The sequence below is a fragment of the Balaenoptera acutorostrata genome, chromosome 16 (genome assembly GCF_949987535.1).
Source record: "Balaenoptera acutorostrata chromosome 16, mBalAcu1.1, whole genome shotgun sequence".
Lineage (NCBI taxonomy): Eukaryota > Metazoa > Chordata > Mammalia > Artiodactyla > Balaenopteridae > Balaenoptera > Balaenoptera acutorostrata.
Genome location: NC_080079.1, coordinates 71,045,576 through 71,065,240, shown reverse-complemented (window position 1 = coordinate 71,065,240; position 19,665 = coordinate 71,045,576). Strand labels below are relative to the sequence as shown.

At 50.4% G+C, this 19,665-nt stretch overlaps 1 protein-coding gene across 2 annotated transcripts in view; it reads right to left on the bottom strand.

The window, feature by feature from the left end:
- The window catches only part of RHOU (ras homolog family member U), a 57,319-nt gene extending 38,255 nt beyond the window's left edge, over nt 1-19,064 (bottom strand). The window contains exons 1-3 of one of the 2 annotated variants that reach the window (XM_007182363.2): nt 18,619-19,059; nt 17,018-17,076; nt 9,447-11,758 (exon numbers count right to left, since the gene is read on the bottom strand). In XM_007182363.2, the coding sequence (XP_007182425.2) occupies nt 11,303-11,758; nt 17,018-17,076; nt 18,619-18,871 (768 nt within the window). In that variant the 5' untranslated portion in view covers nt 18,872-19,059 and the 3' untranslated portion in view covers nt 9,447-11,302. Of the gene's footprint in view, nt 1-9,446; nt 11,759-17,017; nt 17,077-18,618 lie in introns of those variants that run through there. The other variant, XM_057531613.1, reaches the window with a different exon arrangement.
- Nucleotides 19,065-19,665: the final 601 nt, after the last annotated feature.

Here is a 19,665-nt window from a genome sequence, read left to right as displayed (position 1 = left end):
GGGCATATTATGAACTGCTCATGACGGAAAAGCAAACTAATGTCTCAGAAGTGTGGACAGGGCATGGCAGGAGAATAACGAGAGACAGTCAGATCAGAGGGTCCCACATAGGACCGCAGGCACTACCACCGATGACGGCAATGTGGGGAGGGAGGTCGGGGAGCAGCTCACCCGGAACCCAGCCCTGCTGCCCTGGGACAGGGTACAGGGTGGTCTCAGTTCTGTCTGGAATCTACTACTGTCAATCATGCTCATCATGGTGATAGGTTCTTGCTGTTGTTGTTGTTGCCCGGGGTCTTAGTTGCGGCAGGTGGGCTCCCTAGTTGTGGCATGTGAACTCTTACTTGCGGCGTGCATGTGGGATCTAGTTCCCTGACCAGGGATTGAACCTGGGCCCCCCCTGCATTGGGAGCGAAGAATCTTATCCACTGCGCCACCAGGGAAGTCCCCCCATGGAGATAGTCTTAATATAAGGTTTTTTAAAGGGCTTCATTTTACCCTGTGATCTACATTATTCTACTTGTCCCAATGCAGCTGAAATCTGTCACTCTGGCTGGAAAAGGGGGCAGATGGAAACAGTGGAAACATCCACACTCTCTCTCACCCAGCTGTCCGCACACTCGGCCAGGGGCCAATTTTCACCCATTTCAAGCAGGTGTTCTCCCCAGAGAGGTGGAAGATTCAGTGGAGAGTTAAGGCAACATACTGCGTCACCCATTTGAATTGACCCCAATGAAAACAACATGGGTGACAAGTACACCTTTTATCAGCAGAAGTCCTAGCTGCTGGACCAGCTGGATTCTCCACCACACTTCACCCAGGATAGACATGAGCGATGGGCTGCACCAGCCCTGGCAGCCTCAGAGCCTCCTTTTCCCACATCAATCCACTTGGTGGGCCCCAAGGAAACCCCCTCCCGGTGGTCTTGTACTTGTGCAACCCCTGCCCCTCCCACCCGCATTGTCTCTGGACTTGGCCTTGGGACTTGCTTGGACCCATGGACATTAACAAGCACAGTGCAAACAGGCTTGATAAGCCCTTGCACACTCATCTGTGGAAGTCAGTCTCCACACTGCAAAGAAACTCGGGCTGGAAGATGGGAGGGCACAGAGAGACCTGGGGGGGTATTTAGACCGTCTCCCTGGGGGAGGTCACAACTGCACGTGACCCCAGCAGAACTGCCCAGCTGTGCCCAGTCAACCCACTGGATCCCAAGAACAAATAAGCAGCTATTGTTTGAAGCCCCTAAGCCAAGTGAGGGGGTAGCTTGTTATACAGAAATAGATCCTTGAATTAGTACATCCCTACTGGGGTTTTTAAAGGCCCCTCTGTATCTTCTATACAAGGACAGAAAGGGAAAAAGGAAACTCACGCTTAAAATACCCTTGCTGAGTAAGCGTTCTACCACTAACTCATGCAGTCCCTTCCTTAGAAAATTAGTCTTTTTGTTTCTTTCTCTAAAAATAGTAGCAACCAGAACCCTCTTGCACTGTTGGTGGGAATGTAAATTGGTGCAGCCACTATGGAGAACAGTATGGAGTTTCCTTAAAAAACTAAAAATAGAACTACCATATGATCCAGCAATCCCACTCCTGGGCATATATCCAGAGAAAACCATAATTTGAAAAAATACATGCACCCTAATGTTCATTGCAGCACTATTTACAATAATAGCCAGGACATGGAAGCAACCTAAATGTCCATCAACAGAGGAACGGGTAAAGAAGATGTGGTACATATATACAATGGAATACTGCCATTTGCAGCAACATGGATGGACCTAGAGATTGTCATACTGAGTGAAGTAAGTCAGACAAAGACAAATATCATGATATCGCTTATATGTGGAATCTAAAAAAATTGTACAAATGAACCTATTTACAAAACAGAAATAAAGTCACAGATGTAGAAAACAAACTTATGGTTACCAAGGGAGAAGGGGGGGAGGGATAAATTGGGAGATTGGGATTGACATATATACACTACTGTATATAAAATGGATAACAAATAAGGACCTACTGTACAGCATAGGGAACTCTACTCAATACTCTGTAATGACCTATATGGGAAAAGAACCTAAAAAAGAGTGGATACATATATATGTATAACTGAATCACTTTGTTGTACAGCAGAAACTAACACAACATCTTAAATCAACTATACTCCAATAAAAATTATTTTTTTAATAAAAAAAATAAAATAATATAAAAATAATAGCAACCAATCTAATGCGTGCCCATCATGGGTGGTGTGAAGTTAAGAGAGACATTGTATGTATGTATTCATTTATATAATAGCTTGATCAAGAGAAGATTTAGACAGGTTACAGAAATAAGTAAAACATTCTTCATGCTCAGAAAATGAATGTGCTTCATAAATTTCAGATATTATGACATTTCCGAAACATTTTCTCCTCTTATCAAACCTCTCTGTTCCCTGGTCTCCTCTACCAACATTTTACAAGAAAAAATTCAATTGTTTTACCTAAATGGTTGTTTAGCTAATCAATAATTGACCCCCTTCTACTCTTTCCATTTTGAAATAGACACACTTGACGTCCAGCAGCACCGATGAATTTGGGGGGCTAAGGTGAGGTGGTGTAGACGAGGGCCCGGTTCCTGCTGACATGGAGACTATCGAACCTGGGTGAGGACCAGTCTTAACAATCACGGGAGGTTGTCCCAAAGGCAGTCCCACCTCACCCATCTTCCTCCCTCAGATCCTGAAATAAAGTGACAAAGGAGGTAAATTGTGTTGATCAAATAAATGCTTTGAAAACCCACTTATCGGTGGCCGGGTCTGGTTTGCATCACTAATGAGTAATACAAGCCCGTGTACAGCCCTCCTGGCTCTGTGGTCTGGCCTGAGATTTCGTCCAGAATGAAAAGCAGGAAACCAGGAAGACGGGGAGAGGGAAGGGATGGGGGGTGGAGAGAGGATCAGAGTGGAGGGAGAAGTCTGGGGGTTCTGAGTGATTGTGTGTGTGTGTGATTTTTACCAATTAAACCTTTGATGAACAAATCCAAGCCAAACCGTTTCCGTTGTCATTGCTATGGCTGGTGACGTTTTAGACAGCAGAGTTCTAAAATCCTAACAAGTGCCTCTCTGGATACTTGAGTCAACTAGAAATGGAACCCAGCCAGCAGTCTGGCGAAGTCTAAATCAAATAGCATCAGGCTTCCTGATTTCCATGGTAGGACATCAGGTGTGACATTTGCTTCCAAAGCACCACAGTCTCCTTCCGACAGCCAGGTACGATGTTGGTTCTCGCCTTAAAGTTAAAACCTGAACCGACCGTTACCCAGTACCCGGCAAAGTGTGATTGATGCACATGCTACTAGGACACTCGTGTGCTGAGGGGTCCATGCGAACATCTAAGTTCTCTTCGTGCCAGAAGTTTAAAGGCTCCAGAGCAGCAGGACAAGAAGAATACGTGCCCTCGGGGATGCTTTCCGTAGCAACACCAACAGCTGCTAAATGAATGTTACACGTCCAGCTGTTTGATTGAGAGGAAATGCTAGAAACAGCCCTGTGGAGAATGTTCCTGCACCTTCTGTAAAACCAGGCGAAGATGTAAAATATTTACATCAGCATTTTTAGTACGTTTTCTCCCCAATTCAGGTCAGAAGTCACTCTACTAGGGTCTTGGGAAGGGAAACTTGGCAGTTGGTATGATGGGTGCAGTCCCCCACTTTGGAGACCTCCCTGAGATGCCAGGTCACAGTAAAGCTGCTTGTGGTGTCCTGAAGAATAAGGGGAGATGTTTAATGATATCAAGAAAGGACAAGATTTCATCCATCTCCCAATAGAGATGCTTTTGTCAATGGGACCAGAGATATTCACAGTCAATGACTGCTCCCCCCAGCAGCTCTCACCCCACTGGGGAGGACCTGGCATGTCTGTCCCAGGTCAGCCAGTGAAGCCAAGGAGGGTGCTGCCCACATTGCCCATCTCTGACCAAGACTGGAACCGAACCTGCCTGGAACCCTCTCCACGTGGCTGTGAGTTCAGGCAGGTGGTCCCCAAGCTCTGCTGGCCTTGGAGCTGGTCTCTCTGCTTCGTTTGTGTTCACCTAATAATTCACTTTTGTGTGAAGGCGACACCCTGAAGGCCCTGCCCTTCACATCCTTGGGGACCACCTTCACCTTGGCCTTCAACTATCAGTGACAGGAGATCATAGCATCTCTAACAGCTGCACACACACACACACACACACACACACACACACACACACACACACACGACTGTTCTTTATTGGGTTTTGGTTTTGTCTTACTCTTGTGACTACGTTCAGCAGAAGAAAAGCAATTGTTGTCCACGTGCAAATTAGCAGAGAGAAGAAGGCAAAGGAGGAGGAAGAGCCATGTGGCCGGTGTCCTGGGCCCTCTCCTGAGTAGTAAAAGCAGGTGGAGGGCACCCTCTCCAGAGTTAGGGGGCAGAGAAGGCTGGAATAAGCTGTAATTGCTGTTTTTTAGAAAAAGTGTGCTCTCTTTGCCAAGAGAGAGTAGAAGCAAGTTTGCAGGGGGCATCAGAATACTCATCAGAGAACGTGGCATTAGTCCTGAGACCAAGGACGGGCTGGCTGTGCAGACACGTGCGAGGGGGCTTCCACGCCCCGGGAGTGAAGTGCGCCAGCGTCCAGGCACAGGAGAGCGCAGGGCTCATCCAGGGGCCCCGGGGTGTGAAGCAGGTGGGGCAGGGGCAGGACACACAAAGTGGACAGGAGGTGGGATCCAGAGCAGGAGAATCTTTGCAGACCTGTGGTGCCCCACCTGAGGGCCACAAAGCCCGGAGAAGCTACGGCGTTAATGATGGGATGGCAGGATCCACAGGTACACGGAGCCTTGCATGCAGAATAACGTTGCACACATATGAACTGCTTTTCAATTACGTATCGATGCTTTTGTGATTAACTTAGTATCAAATGAAAGTATTACCAGACATAAAATCAAATGAAAATCATTTTTGAATTCACAAAGGCTTTGAAAAGTATAATGACATGGGCTTTTTGTCATCTATCATTTTGGTAGAAATAGTAAAAGTACAACTATTATCGTGTGCAGTCTGCAAAATTTGAAGGCATAATAAAATGTTTGGAGATCAGTGCTATAGGCGATGGAGAACCACCGAACATTTCTTAGAAGTGAAGCGTCATGAAAAGATTTGCTTATTTAAAAAAGGGGGAAAAAGGACTTCCCTGGTGGCGCAGTGGTTAAGAATCCGCCTGCCAATGCAGGGGACACGGGTTCGAGCCCTGGTCCGGAAAGATCCCACATGCCGCAGAGCAACTAAGCCCGTGCACCACAACTACTAAGCCTGTGCTCTAGAGCACGTGAGCCACAACTACTAAGCCTGTGTGCCACAACTACTGAAGCCCGTGCACCACAACTACTGAGCATGTGCTCTAGAGCCTGCAAGCCACAACTACTGAGCCTACGTGCCACAGCTACTGAAGCCTGCGGTGCCCAGAGCCCACGCTCCACAAGAGAAGCCACCGCAATGAGAAGCCCGTGCACCACAACGAAGTGTAGCTCCCGCTCGCTGCAACTAGAGAAAACCTGCGTGCAGCAACGAAGACCCAACGCAGCCAAAAATAAAAATAAAATAAATAAATTTATTTTTAAAAAAAGGGAGGGGGGGAATCCTGCTGGCCTGCAGGTGCCATGGAGAGAGGCCGGACAGGCCAGGCTGGAGGAGGAGACAGGACCCTTGTGGCAGAAAGGGGAGGACGATGAGGATGACGCCCAACAGATAGGACCTGGTGGCCAATCAGACGTGAACGTGCAGGAAAGGGAGTCTGGGCTGATAAGCGGTTTCCGGTTTGGACAGTGGGCGGCCATGGCGGTGGATTGTGAGCACAGGGGCACACAAAGGAGGGGTGTTGGAGAGCCGTGAGCCGACCTCCGGGAGATGAGTGTGCTCAGCAGAATGGCCCCCAGAGATGTCCACCCCCTAAGCCTTGGATCCTGTGACCACGTGGATTACACAGCAAAGGGGGATTAAGGATGCAGATGGAATTAGGATTGCCCATCCCCTGACACTGAGATGAGATCACCCTGGACCCTCTGGGTCAGCCCGATACAAAAATAAGGGCCCTGAAATGTGGAAGAGGAGGTAGGAGGGTCAGTATCAGAGGGATTCCACTTGAGGAAGACTTAATAGACCATCACTGCTTTGAAGGTGGAGGGAGCCCCCAAGCCAAGGAGCGCCCAGAGATGCAAGAGGCGAGAGGATGGGTCTCCAGGGCCTCCACAGAGGAACTCGGCCCCAGCCACACCTTGACTTCAGCCTGGGAGACCCATTTCAGAATCTCACCTCCAGAACCGTAGTGAGAAATCTGTGTTGTTCTAAGGCACTAAGTTCACAGTCTTTCGCTATAGCAGTGACAGGAAACTAACACAGCGAGTCGACTCTGAAGTGCACGTGGGACATTAGGAGGGACTGAGCAGAGAAGCTGCCCAGAAATGTGTCTCCTTTTAGGGATGAGCATCGACCCCACCCACACGCCTCTGTCATGTGCAGACCCACCTCTCCAGGACCTGGTTTTACTGTTAGGGGTGGGTGCTGCCTGGGGTGACAGGGGACATTGCAGTTGGCGACTCTGATAAACAGGGGCTCTAAAAATGGCTCCAGTTCACAAAAGCAAGAGTGCACTCGGCTGAGCAAGGCCTCCCCGTGTGAAGGGGGCGGAGGGAGGCCCAGCCCTGGCAGGAATGCAGGGCCCCGGGCCCCCCACTCACTCGCAGCCTCACCCAACACTCCAGGCCGCCTCAGTGCTCCGACTCGGTCTTCCCATCTTCCAGCCGGGGGCGAGGAGATGGCACGTGCACCCCTCACCCCCTCGGCCCGGGCCACGCTTGGCAAAACTGAAGGATTTCTCTCTTCTATAAAAATGAGTGGAAACTGAAAAATGAATGTGCTATTAAGCAGAAAAGGCATAAGCCTCATAACATTGAACAAAGACGAAGATGAAAGCCTTCAGGGGCCAATTGTAAGTTGATCAACTGGGAGTCCTGCCAGGAAGACGTTACCAAAAAGTCTGGTCAGAGTGGACGTTTTCTGAGGCTTACAGGGCACCAGCACTTCATACTCATAACTCCGTGGGCGCATTGGGGCAGGTGCCACGCTTTTCCCCTTTACAGATTCCACAGTTCAGGCACAGAGAGGTTAAGAGGTTAAGCTGCTTAAGGAACCACAGCCAGTAAGCGGCAGGGCCAGGATTCAAGCCCAAACAACCTGCCTGCTGGGCCCAGCCCTCTCCCCTCCCCCCCTGCCCCCCTCCCCCCACCCAATGCCTCTCCCTGATGTCATGGCTTCCTCCTAACCTCTCCCCTCCCTCTCCCCTCTTCCCTTCCCCTCCCTGACCCCCTCCCCTCCCTGCACTCCTTCTGTCCTGTCCACACCCACACCGGCCTCCAGGGCATGCCAGACATTCCTCGGCCTCAGGGCCTTTGCACCTGCTATTCCTTTTAGAAAACTTTTCTCCCCTCATCTCCTTTCAGGTCATGTGAACATCTCTGTGAAGACGCCCCGAACTCCTCTAAAGGGACTGGGAGCTCTGTCCTTGTACCCCGGGAAGGCCTGACCCAGATAAGGGAGGTGGGACTGGGGCTGGGTGAGTAGAAACTTCCAGGTGCCTCTGGGCAAGGGTCAGGCTGCTCTCGGAGGCCAGTGGGGGCCAGGAGGCTGGCCGGCTGGCTTTCGGCACTCCAGGACACATGCGGGTGGGCAGTGGTTCTAGTTGCTCTCTGCCCAGTTTTCCAGTCCATTGCGGTTGACTGGTCAGTGGATACAAAAGAGTCGTAGCCTTGACATGGGAGGTGATGTGGGGAAGGAAGCAGACAGGCCTGTCCTTCGCTGGAAGACCAGGAAGGCTGTCCACCTCCTGCAGACAGGGAACCCTGCTGGCCTTCACTGTGAAGCTGGTGGAGCCCAGGTTCCTCCCATGGCCACTGCAGACCTTAGACGTTCACCCCACATGTGCACCTGTGCTCTCACCCAGGACACCAACGGCCCGGTGAGAAGGGCAGCCCTGTCCCCACAGGAGGAAACCCAGGCGTATCTGTGACCTCAGCGTCACCCCATGCTCAATGCCGCTCTGGGCCTGGACTTGGGCTCCTAGAACAGACAGGGAGGCCGGCACACAGCCCATCACAGACACAGACCCAGAGGGTGTTCATCTCAGATGGAACCCGGAATTCTCAAACCCCACCCTGAACAGATGCATTCCCACCACACCTCAGGGGCCTGCTTCTCCACACCCCTGAACCTCTCTTCACTCCCAAAGAAATTCTTTGGTAGAAAAGGCAGGTGCCGTTAGAGCCACAGGTCAGAATTTATTTCCTGCCACCTCCTGGAGAGCATCTTCAAGGAGAGCGTTCTGCTCAACATCATTTATGCTTCAAAACAGAAAAGTATGGGAACTTCCCCGGTGGTCCAGCGGTTAAGACTCTGCGCTTCCACTGGAGGGGGTGTGGGTTTGATCCCTGGTTGGGGAACTAAGATTCCCGCATGCCACATGATGGAAAAACAGAAAAGTATGACTTGGTAAGGCACAAGGTAACCTGCCTCAGGGCCTTTGCACCTGCTGTTCCTTTTAGAAAACTGGGGAGAAGACCTGCCCTCCTCTGGGCTTGTGTTAAGAGCTGGGTGGTTTCTCATTAAGTGTGTCAAGCACAGAGATCAACATTACAAAAGGTTCATTTCTACACACATGGTGAAAAGAGGTGACAGTTGTAGAGGACCCTGCATTGTTGAATTATGACTGGCCTACATGCAGGACTTATGCTAGGGTATTTCCCAAAGCACAACTCTGATAAAATGTCCTCCTCGATACCAAGCTGTAAGTTTAACAACATCTGAGCTTTGAAGTGAATCAAATTTATATTTAACTCAAGCACATACTTTTAAAAACTTTTCTGCCCAAATCTCTATTTTCCCCAAGAAGTAAAAATGGAGGAAAACCTGAGTACAATTGTGCATTTACTCTTCTATAAATTTGGCAACATATTAAAACCTGTTGCATTTCAGTGTCAACCTTCTGGATTTTTAGCACTAATAGTACAGGCTGCATCAAGCGGGGCTGAAAATGAAACACGAGTAAAGCTCTGGAACTGGACCACAGAGGTGTTTCTCACCAACCGCTGGCCCTAAAGGCAGAGGGTGGCAAAGGTTCCCCCCTCCACCGGGGGACCAAGAAGAGCCCCATATGCTGTCACAGGCATAAAATTTCTTTCAGGTTTTGTGTTCAGTCTTAAAAATTAACTTGCATTTTACTCCATGACATTTGCTTTACTATAAAAATACTGTTTGAAATCACTTGCCAGTCAAATAACCCTTCCTCACCCCCTCCACACCAGGGCAGGCAGAGCCCCGTCTGGGAAGCTCACGGGTAGGTGAGCCAGGCACCAAGCTTCGAAAACATTTCATCAGGTCCGTTTGGGGCATTTCCACAAATGAAGTAATTTTATTCACTCAGGTTGTAACTAAACGCTTCAGGAAACAATGATATCAATTTCAATGTATTGAAAAATAAATAGTAAACAGCATGTTTTTCAGTTTTTAAACAAGGAAGTTAGTTAATTTTATTTACTAATAGGAATAAAAGAAGCCTCTAACCTAAAGTATAGCCTGATCGTTTACTTTCTCTAAAAGGAAACACAAATTGGATTTTTTTTTTTTTTAACATAAAAAGGACAAGACCCACAGAAAGATACACTCCTCTACCTGCTGGCGCTACAGAGATTTCCCCAGTTACTGACTGATTTTGGTAGATCTGCAGCACCACTGCGAGCCTGACGTCACAATCTGAGGCATTCAGCTACTCCTCGGCATCTCAGAAGCAGCCCCATCCCAGAGTAAAACTGCTCTCTGGCACTTTTGGCACTTTTTTCCCTCCAGAACACGAAGCCCTAAAAACCCGCCACCTGGAAGAACACAAACGTGTCACAGATCTGTGGTTTTCTGACTGTTCCACAGTGAGGAGACAGTTGAGCAAGGGTACTGTGGTCCCTGCCACCAGCGATCCCACACAAGGCGCTGTCTCTATCACCAGCTCCCTGAAAGGCATGTGTGGATTTCACTGGCTGTTTTAATAGGTTTCAAGAGACATTCATGTTAAAATAGGTTCTAAGAGACGCTCGTGTTTTGTTTTAACATGGGCTCCAAAATGTGTGAAGATATATATACCTAGAATCACATCTCAAGGCATCATCAAAAAGAGATCTGTTCCAAAAAGTTTTAAAAGAGGAAGCCAGGCTTCTAGACTCACAGCTGTTTCTGGGGCCACATTTTTTCCCATTAACTGTTCAAAAGTCTGAATCAGGAGGAAGAATGGCCACGTATATATCCGTGTTTGCGTGCGTACACACCGAAGTACCTTTACGCTGACTTGAGGAAAAAAAGGACATTTTGTGTCCCCCAAACATCTGCCTGCTACAGGCCTTGCAAGAGGGTTCACGCCCCCTGCAGATGGGCCAAGGGAAGCCTAGAAGGTTAGAAACAACCCCGACAGGTCTCCTGAGCGCTGTCATCACAGAGGTTCAGGCAGTTGGCTCACGTGTATGACAGCAAATACCACGCTCTGATCTCAACGTGAATCGCTCCCTAAAGAAAACAGAGCTATCGCTTGCTACACTCCTCATGGCATTTTGGCTGCGGATACGGTCTCAGGATGAAAAACTCCCATCAACAACTTTTCCTTTTTGGTCTACACAGCACCATAGTTAGTGGCATGTTTTTTTGTTGGTTGCTTTTAAATCTTAAGCAACCAGGTATAAGAATACAACCAAAGTGACTGATTTGAGGTTTCATAGGCAGAAGTCTCTCTCTTTTTTTTCTCAGATTTTTGCTCCTTAAAAAAAGGGGAAAAAGTATGAGGTTTCAAAGCTAAGAGTTACTCTGACCGTAGCTGGCCCTCCATCAAGGGACGGCTAACCATGACATTTCCTCTTTGTTCTTCTGTGCATTATCTCGTGGCAAAACTTCACTCTGGACGCCCAGATTGGAGGTGCCTTTTCATACTAGGTATAAATTAATCCAAAGGTCTAGAGCTCTAAATTTCCAGAGTCATGACAAATGCTTAACTTACTTCAAAAATCTCTTGCATAAGTATCTCATCCCTCAGCTCAGACAAACGAGAAGGTCAAAGGCAAGAAAGGATACATACATTGGAGCACCTCCTATAATCCATATACACGCGCATTCTCTATACAGGTTCTACACGGTCAAAGGAGTTGTTTCAGCTAATATAGCCTCTAGTGTGGAGTTCGTGGGAACACAGCCCGTCGGGGCCCCACCAGCATCATACGAAACAGCAGTACTTCTTCCACCAGGACTTGGACAGGGTCTTCATCTTGTCCGGAGCCCTGCTCTTCGACTTCCTGGGCTGTTGCTGAGAGTCCGAGTACTGGATGCCGGCGACGATGGCTGCATCAAAGACCTCTTTGAGGTTCTTCTGAGTCAAGGCCGAGCACTCGATGTAGGAGGCGGCTTTGATCTCCTCGGCACACAACCTGGCCGCCTCCTCGGGCACGGGTTTCTCTTTGCATTTGTCCAGCTCGATGAGGACTTTGACGTCTTCTCTGAGATCCGACTGCGTCCCCACGAGGATGATGGGGGCTTTGGGACAGTGGCACCGAATCTCTGGCACCCATTTCTCGCTGACGTTCTGGAAGGAGGAGGGGCCCACGACACTGAAGCACAGGAGGAAGATGTCGGCGCTGGTGTAGCACAGAGGCCGGAGCTTGTCAAACTCATCCTGCAAGCGAGCCAAGCACCCAAACGTTATCTTTTACATCAGTTCTCATCAGCACAAAGACCGTTTGAACATTTTTCTGGAAAGGGTCTGGCAGGTAACAGAAAGCCCACGAGGGATGGAAGGAAGAGCCAGAGTCCTCGAAAGGCCCCTGCTGCCAAGTGGGGCAATGTTCCCAGCCCCCGGAAACCTGCCCGATGTGCTCAACGTTTTCCTTGATGCTCTAGACCTACTTGCAATTTACCATAGAAAAGGTCCTTAAATTAGATGGATTTTCAAAATAAAATTTACTTTCTCTAGGCTTCAGCGCAGAGTGACTCAGACCCACTCCTTCAACTCTGGTACTTAGTCAGGCTTTTAAAACGTACACAGTACCCACGCTGACCCTCGGGGCTCCACCCTGACCCCAGGGAACCCCAGTCTGTGAACCCAGCGCCTCTGTAAGGACCCATCCCTGCCCATCCTCACGGCAGCCATGAGCCATGCCTGTTCCATCCCATCTGCGCTGTGCACACCCAGGGCACACCCGGGGCACACGCGGTGCAGAATCACGGGAATCAGACACAGGTCTGGAGTTGAGGACCTGGACTTGGCCACTCTCATTAGGGACCCAGAGAACGTGTGCCTCTCAATGTCACATACAACACTGGTGAATACAGTCTCACATTTGCTGGATATAACACTTTCTTCTCGATTTATCTTTTTCTCCCTCCCTCCTTTTCTCTTACTTTCCCTCCCCTTCTTTCCTCTCCATGAATCCCAGAGGCCTCCACGCATGATGCTTTGGGAGGATAAAGAACCAGAGAAAGGGTGTACCCACCCAACTTCTAGGGATAGAGAACTGGATGGAACAAGTTAGAGCTGATTATATAAACCAACCATCCACCACACTGCTGAAGGCCGTGCCGCACTCACTCACTAACAGAGATGCATGTGGGACTCCAGGCACCACGCATCGGACACCAGACACCAGGGGATTCGGCTGGGGACAGACAGACACGGCCTCAGCCCTTGTAGGGACATCTGTCTCCAAATCAGTGTTTCTTTATATCAAACACCCTAGAGTCCCCTGCAGCACCATATTTAGCTAACTGAAAGCTTTCACTCATCTCCTTTCTAGGAAAATATTTACATCATCTCATTTGTATTTAAAATTTCTATATGTGGCTGCCAACCATCCTCAGGTGTAAGGTGACAAACAGATTCCCAGCAGCAAGGAAAAGGTAAACGTCAGCCAGGTTTCTGCCGCTCAGTTGACACATATGATTATTTACGAACTATTATTTACATGCATGTTATGTTGCATCTGTGGCCTTTTTCTAGGGATAAGGGAAGCCTGGATCTTTTTATTTGAGTTCACTTTCCTCATCTGAGGCTCCGTATTTCAGTTTGTGGGGCAACAACCAAGTAACAATATTAAAGTCAACCAATATTAAAGTCCTTCCTCAGGAAGGAATACGGCATCTCTCCGTGTCACTGCCACTTCTCCGACTTTTTAACAGAAGTTAAAAAGAAAGAAAGGAAAAAAAAAAAAGACTTGGATTTCTTAGTGCCAACTTTGTGCTGAAAGAAGAAACACAGAAACCCATCCAGGTGGCCCACAGCCCAGCCACGAGGATCTTTTCGTGAAACATTCCCTCTGTTCTCAGAGGCCTGCAAGGAAGAAGCACAGGACGGAGGCGTTGCCCTCGTTGCTGGCAGTCATCGCACCTGCTGGGCCCTGGATCTGGGATTGCGTTACCAATAAAAAGAAAGGTGAGCACAGGCCCAGGCCTTGTGACCGGGCTTTGGCAATCTGGCTCCCAGACCTCGGGAGGTTCTGGCTGAGGGACTCGGGAAGCAAGGCAGAAATTAAACCCTGCTGACCAGAAATCTTAGCTATCTGCTGAAATAAATGCAGCACACGTACATGTGATAGGGCCAACTGTAATGGACCCTCAAGGAAACATGTTCTGAGGCCCCGAGATGTGCCTGGGATGCAGGGCAGGGCAGGGCAGGGAGGGATTGACAGGCCGCTGGACAGCATTGCTGGTCAAGCTGCAGTCGGATTTCTTTTTTTTTTTTTAAGTATAAAGATTTTTCCCAAGTGCCTCATGGTTCAGAAGGCTGAAGAGTTTTCACCTGCTATTGGTCACGCTATTTCAGTCTGATCAATTTCACCTGGCATGAAATTGATCACAGTGAAATTTCCACAGCATTAAAAACTCCTTTTAACATCTTAGGTGCTCACTGAGCCCCCAACAAGAAAACCCCAAGGCACAAGAAGCGATTTCTAGTTATTTATCCAGCTCTCAGCTGCTATGTGAAACCTGCGTTTGGTCCCTAGGCGACGGCTACGGGGTGCTCACATTCTCTGGGAGTTTGCAAAGGAGGTCGCTCGAGTCGCTGTGTCCTCAGGAAGCTACCATGACAACTGCCTGTGGGGGTGGGCGCAGTGCCACAGGCTGGGACAACACGAAGGAAATACGGCACGTGTCAAATCAAGTCCCTTAAAAGGTAATTTATCAGATCTGGAGTAGGGAGGGTAGGAAAGGACTACCACCTAGCCCAGCTTTGCTTATGGTCAAAGCAAATACTGATACTTGGGGAGAGGGAAAAAACTGACTTTATCTCACCAGCTGTGTATTTTTCACAAATAGTTTTTGAAGCTGGTTTTCTACAAATCTGTAGATGGTTGGCCTCATTCCTTACACAATTAGGCATACTTACTAATCAGGTAAGAAATACTGTGAATCTCAACAAAAAAACTGCTGGGAGGGCTTCCCTGGTGGCGCAGCGGTTAAGAATCCGCCTGCCAATGCAGGAGTCCCGGGTTCGAGCCCTGGTCCGGGAAGATCCCGCATGCCACGGAGCAACTAGGCCCGTGTGCCACAACTACTGAGCCTGCACTCTAGAGCCCCCGAGCCACAACTACTGAGCCCACCTGCCACAGCTACTGAAGCCCACGCGCCTAGAGTCTGTGCTCTGCAACAAGAGAAGCCACCGCCATGAGAAGCCCGTGCACCGCAACGGAGAGTAGCCCCTGCTCGCCGCAACTGGAGAAAGCCCACGTGCAGCAACGAACACCCAACACAGCCAAAAATAAATAAATAAATAAAACAATGGATCTATTAAAACAAACAAACAAAAACTGCTGGGAGATCAGAAGGATAATTTCCAAATAAACCAAAGCTTACCAACTTGCACCAAAACCTTTTCATTTCCTGAATTATGAACTTTTTTCATGAAAATATGTCTAAAATGATTCTCTTGATGCCTTGACTTTGAAACAGACCCTATTAAGGAAAAAATTAAACTCTTTCTTGATAATTCAGGATCATTTCTACACAGTGTTCCTGGTAAAAGACCTATTCCTCTTTCAAAATTGCTCAGAGATTTTCCTCCTGGGTCTAACCCATCCTGCCCCTTGAGCTGACTTTGCTGTCCTCCTCCTGTAACCTCACTGGTTTCTTTCACAAGTTCCACTGACAGGTAGACTGTAAGTCTGTTGAGGGGCAAGCCCATGACTTAAGTTTGCATCCCCCAGGAACCAGCACTCCATTTATTTATTGATCCATTCTACAAACCGTGAATAAGCCCCACTCTGTGCCAGCCACCGAGCAGGCATGAGGCAGGGAACCCCAGCCCAGGAAGCCGTGTCTGCCAGCAGAACCAACACCTGACAGGTGAGCCAGCGGTGGGCAGCTGCCTGCAGTGGGTTGCCTGCTCCTCCCTAAAGGGTCCCAGATAAGCGCACCCTTTGGTGTCTTGAGTTTTCCTGCCTTCTGTCTTATTCTCGGGCTGTTCAGCTGCCACGTCTTGCTTCGGCGGGGAGGCCTCTGTTTATGGAGGCGCTACTCGACCCTCATTTTATTTTATTTTATTTTTTGGCCGTGCTGTGCGGCATGCGGGATCCTAGTTCCCCGACCAGGGATCGAACCCATGCTCCCCACGTTGGAAGCCCGGAGTCTCAACCACTGGACCTCCAGGGAAGTCCCAACCTTCACTTTAAATATCAGAAAATCTGACCCGAGGTAGGAAAAACATTCTCACTTTATACAAAGCAATTAAGCTTTCATTATAAATAGCAGCAGGGCATCCAAAAAGATTAAATATTAGAAGAGCCTGTATTCTTTGATTTTTCTTTTCCACAGGCAAGAAAATGCAGACTGGTTGGTTTTTTCTGCTCCCCATAAAAGGGGGAACTGGGAAGCCCCAGTGGAAGGGTAAGGACAGAGCAGAAGAGGCTTGGCTATGACGTGTGCCACCGTGGCCACCGCCAAACCAGCATTCTGCCGGGCATCGAGGCTGCCCAGTCTCGTGTCACATCGAGGTTTGAAAAACAAAGGCCTGACTGAATTTGCTGTCCCAAGTGGGTGAGTAACTGAGAAGCCCTGGTTCGGAGGAGCCCCTTGGGGACACTGGAAAGCCAGCTTCTTCTTTAATGTATATGGTCGTGTGACACCTCAGAAGTGAAGTGGGCACTTTCACCTGCCAACAAAGTACCCCAGCGCTTTCTCAAGTGCTGGAGAGACTACATGCTTAGTAACTGTCACTTTGGCAAACTCAAGAGACGGCACCCTGGGCTCTCACAGAGCACGGTGAAAACTCAGTGACGTAAGCACCATTCAGGGGGACCGGGGTCCCTGGAGCTCTTCAGGGACACTCCAAAGGGGACCTCACACCGGGTCTTCACACCAGCTCCCTGGCTGTCTTGTCCAAGTGCCTGGCCAAGACAGGAATAAATGGTCGCGATTCAGAAGGATCAAGTCCTGGCTCATTCATTCCTCCAGCTCAGGACAGCCTGGGCCGCTGTATCTCTGCTTCAAGGGATGGGAGCAGCCCCAGCAAGTCCACCATGCTTAGGAAGGGAAACATTAACACTTACTGACATGAACTCCATCTTTTTCTTGAGTAAGTTTATTAAGTATTTGGCTTGTTGACCTTTAATAAAATGATCATAAGCTACGGCCAACTTACTTTGAGAAATGAGTACCACGCAACACTGATAATTTTTAATAAAAACCAGAAAGTAAATAAGATCAGACATTCCCAGAAGATAAGAACCGCTCTTGACCCTGTTTCCCCTGTCCTGCCCACACAGAGCCGGGCCAAACCCTGTTTTATTGGCACGGAGCTCTCTGCCCCTACCACCACCCTCTGCGAGGGGCCATACATGGGGGTGGGGCTCTAGAATGGCCCAGCTGGGGCGGGGGGGGGGGCAGTGAAGGGCTTTAAAAGGCCCTTTCCTCGCCCAGCACTGAGCAGCGATGTGATACTGACCTGTCCTGCAGTGTCACAGAGCTGGAGTCTCACGGGCCGCCCATCCACGGAAACCACAGCTTAAAAATAAGACCAAAAGGACTGTCAGGGGGGGTCTCTTTTAACCTTTTCCAGAAGAATAATAGTTTTAATTTGTATGACCATTCTCACTCCAAACCCTTCAGCTCCCATTCTGGGTCCCCAATGAATTCAAGACTTGCCTAAATCAAAGAGGCCCGTGAGGCATTTTTGCACCCAAACCTGCAGGGCGGGCAATTCGCTCAATGCCCCAGAGAAGGCAGGAGGCCAGAAGCTTTGATGGCACCCAGAAGGGCCTGCGCTTTTCTCCCAGCCCCAGAAGATTTATTTTCCTGTCACACTTGTTTCAAAAAACCCAAAACAACACTGGGGGGTAAGTGGGAACCAACCTTGCAACTTTAAGTCAGTGGAAAACCTCACAAATAATTCTGTTTTCCCTTGGGAACCATTCGGTGACTTTGGGGTTTATCATAAAAGTGTGGCTTGTTTTGAGAACACGTGCAAACACAGGCTGCCCGCATTGTCCTGCTTATAAAAGAGGGCACAGCTTATCTCTCCATGTCAGCTCAAAGAGCGGATTAAAAGAGAAAAGGAAAGGAAAGAAAACCATTCCCACCTTTCCACTGGGAAGGGGTATCTGGGGAGGGGCCTTCATCAGGGCGCTGCTCTGAGGTTTCTATTTGAATGAAGTACTCAGTTTTGTCTCAATACAACTCTCTAAATTGTTTATATATGTTTACACTACTCAGTTGGGAGGAGGGAAAAAAAAGGAAAAAAACAATATCGTTTAGGTGGGAAACCCAGTAGCACAGCACTGCTTTACCTAGGGTTGCCTTCCAGGTGGATGAAAGCAAGTCCTTGCCATCACGACTTTCCAAAAGATAGAGAAGCTTGTGTGTGTGTGTGTGTGTGTGTGTGTGCTTTAAAAAAAAAAAAAAAAAAAACAGAGAAAGTGTTTCACCCTAACTTCCGTGGATTTTAACTTCTTAAATTTCAAAGACTTGAAAAATCAAGAGTAAGGACTCCCTTATCTTGGTAGCTACCAAACCAAATGACATAGCACTGTACACATAAGAGCTTTCAGTAGCTTAAGGAGATACTGAAAAGATATAAGACTCAGAAACAGAGCCCATGGGGGCGGTGGAAGCGGGGGCAGGGGAAGCGATGGGGCTCGGAGGGAAGAAGCTGTGTTTACTCTCCAGGTTTAATCCAAACCTCGGCCTTCCCTAGTGCTTCTAGTGCCATTTCCACTAAATCCACTCTCTTTCCCCGTCTCCGCGGCTCTTTAAAGTGGAGACGCCCTCGGGTGGGGAGCCACCAACAGGAAAGGACGGACCCTCGGGCCACAGGTAATGGCACCTGCGCGTCACCTTCCGATCGAAACCCGGCAGCAGCGCCAGCAACGTCGACCTGACGCAACTTCTCTACCCAGGAAACTGACCAGGCCACCTGGGCGCGACCTGTTAGACCCCACCGTCTGCCCCTGAATGGCGAGGCGACCGCCTCTCCCCGCGCCCGGGTTAGGGCTCCCGGTCCCCAGGGCCCCACGCCCCCCGCAGACCCCCGTCCCCGGCTCCGCTCACCTGAGAAGTTGTCGAAGGCGGTGGGGATGTACTCGGTGGGGTAGCCGTTGGTGGTGTAGCTCACCACCAGGCTGGTCTTGCCCACCGCGCCGTCGCCGACCAGCACGCACTTGACGCCGCGCCCCTCGGCGCCGCCCGCGCGCCCCCGGCCCCCCGGCGCCCCGGGCCCGCGCCCCCCACGCTCCCGGCGGGGCGGCACGGGCGGCGCCTCGCAGCGGCCCGGGAACGCGGGGTCCCCCTGCTGCGGGGGCATCGGCCCGCGCCCGCCGCGGGGGAAGCTGTCCCCGACCCGGGCGCGCGGTGCAGACAAAGGCGGCCGGGCGGCTCGGGCTGGACTCCGGCTCGCGCGGCACCGGCTCCGCTCCGCGGCCGAAGACTGCGGGCCGAGCGGCGCGGGGCCCCGTGCTGTCTCCTCCCGCTTCCCGGCGGCCAGGCGCGCTGGGGGCGGGCGCGGGGAGGAGGCGGGGCGGCCGTTCGTTCTCCGCGCCGGGCCCACAGCGCCCCCGCCTGCGCGCTGCGCTCTGCGCTCGAGTCGGAGCCGGGCGCGCGGGGGGCGGGACCGCGGCCGCGGGCGGGGGACCCAGACAGCCGCCGGGGGGCCCCCGGACGCCCGATTGGGGCGGCGCCGCGGAGCCGGGCCGGCCGAGGGCAGCTCCTCCCGGCGCCGACACTGACGCCACCGCCTAGAGGCCCGCGGTCCCGCCTCCTGCGCCCACGCGGCCGGCGGCCAGGCTCCTCCCGGCCCCGCGCCCCTCGCCCCCTTCTCCACGCGGTCCCTGCCTCCTCGGCCACAGCGCTGCACCCGAGGGGGGCAGTGAAATGCGTGGGGGACAGTCGTCGGAAGGAGGCTGAATTAACAGCCAACTTTTAGTTTAAGGTCTAGCCGCTGCCCGTCGTGTGGTTTTTCTTCTTCCAAAGTAATGTATTCTATCATTTGGTAGCAAAAGAACGTAAGGTCCTTTGTTAATGCTCGTGTGACTTTCTCTTTGGCGTGCCCTGAACCAGCAAATGTCTTTATAGCCCCAATTCCTTCATTTGCTTAAATGT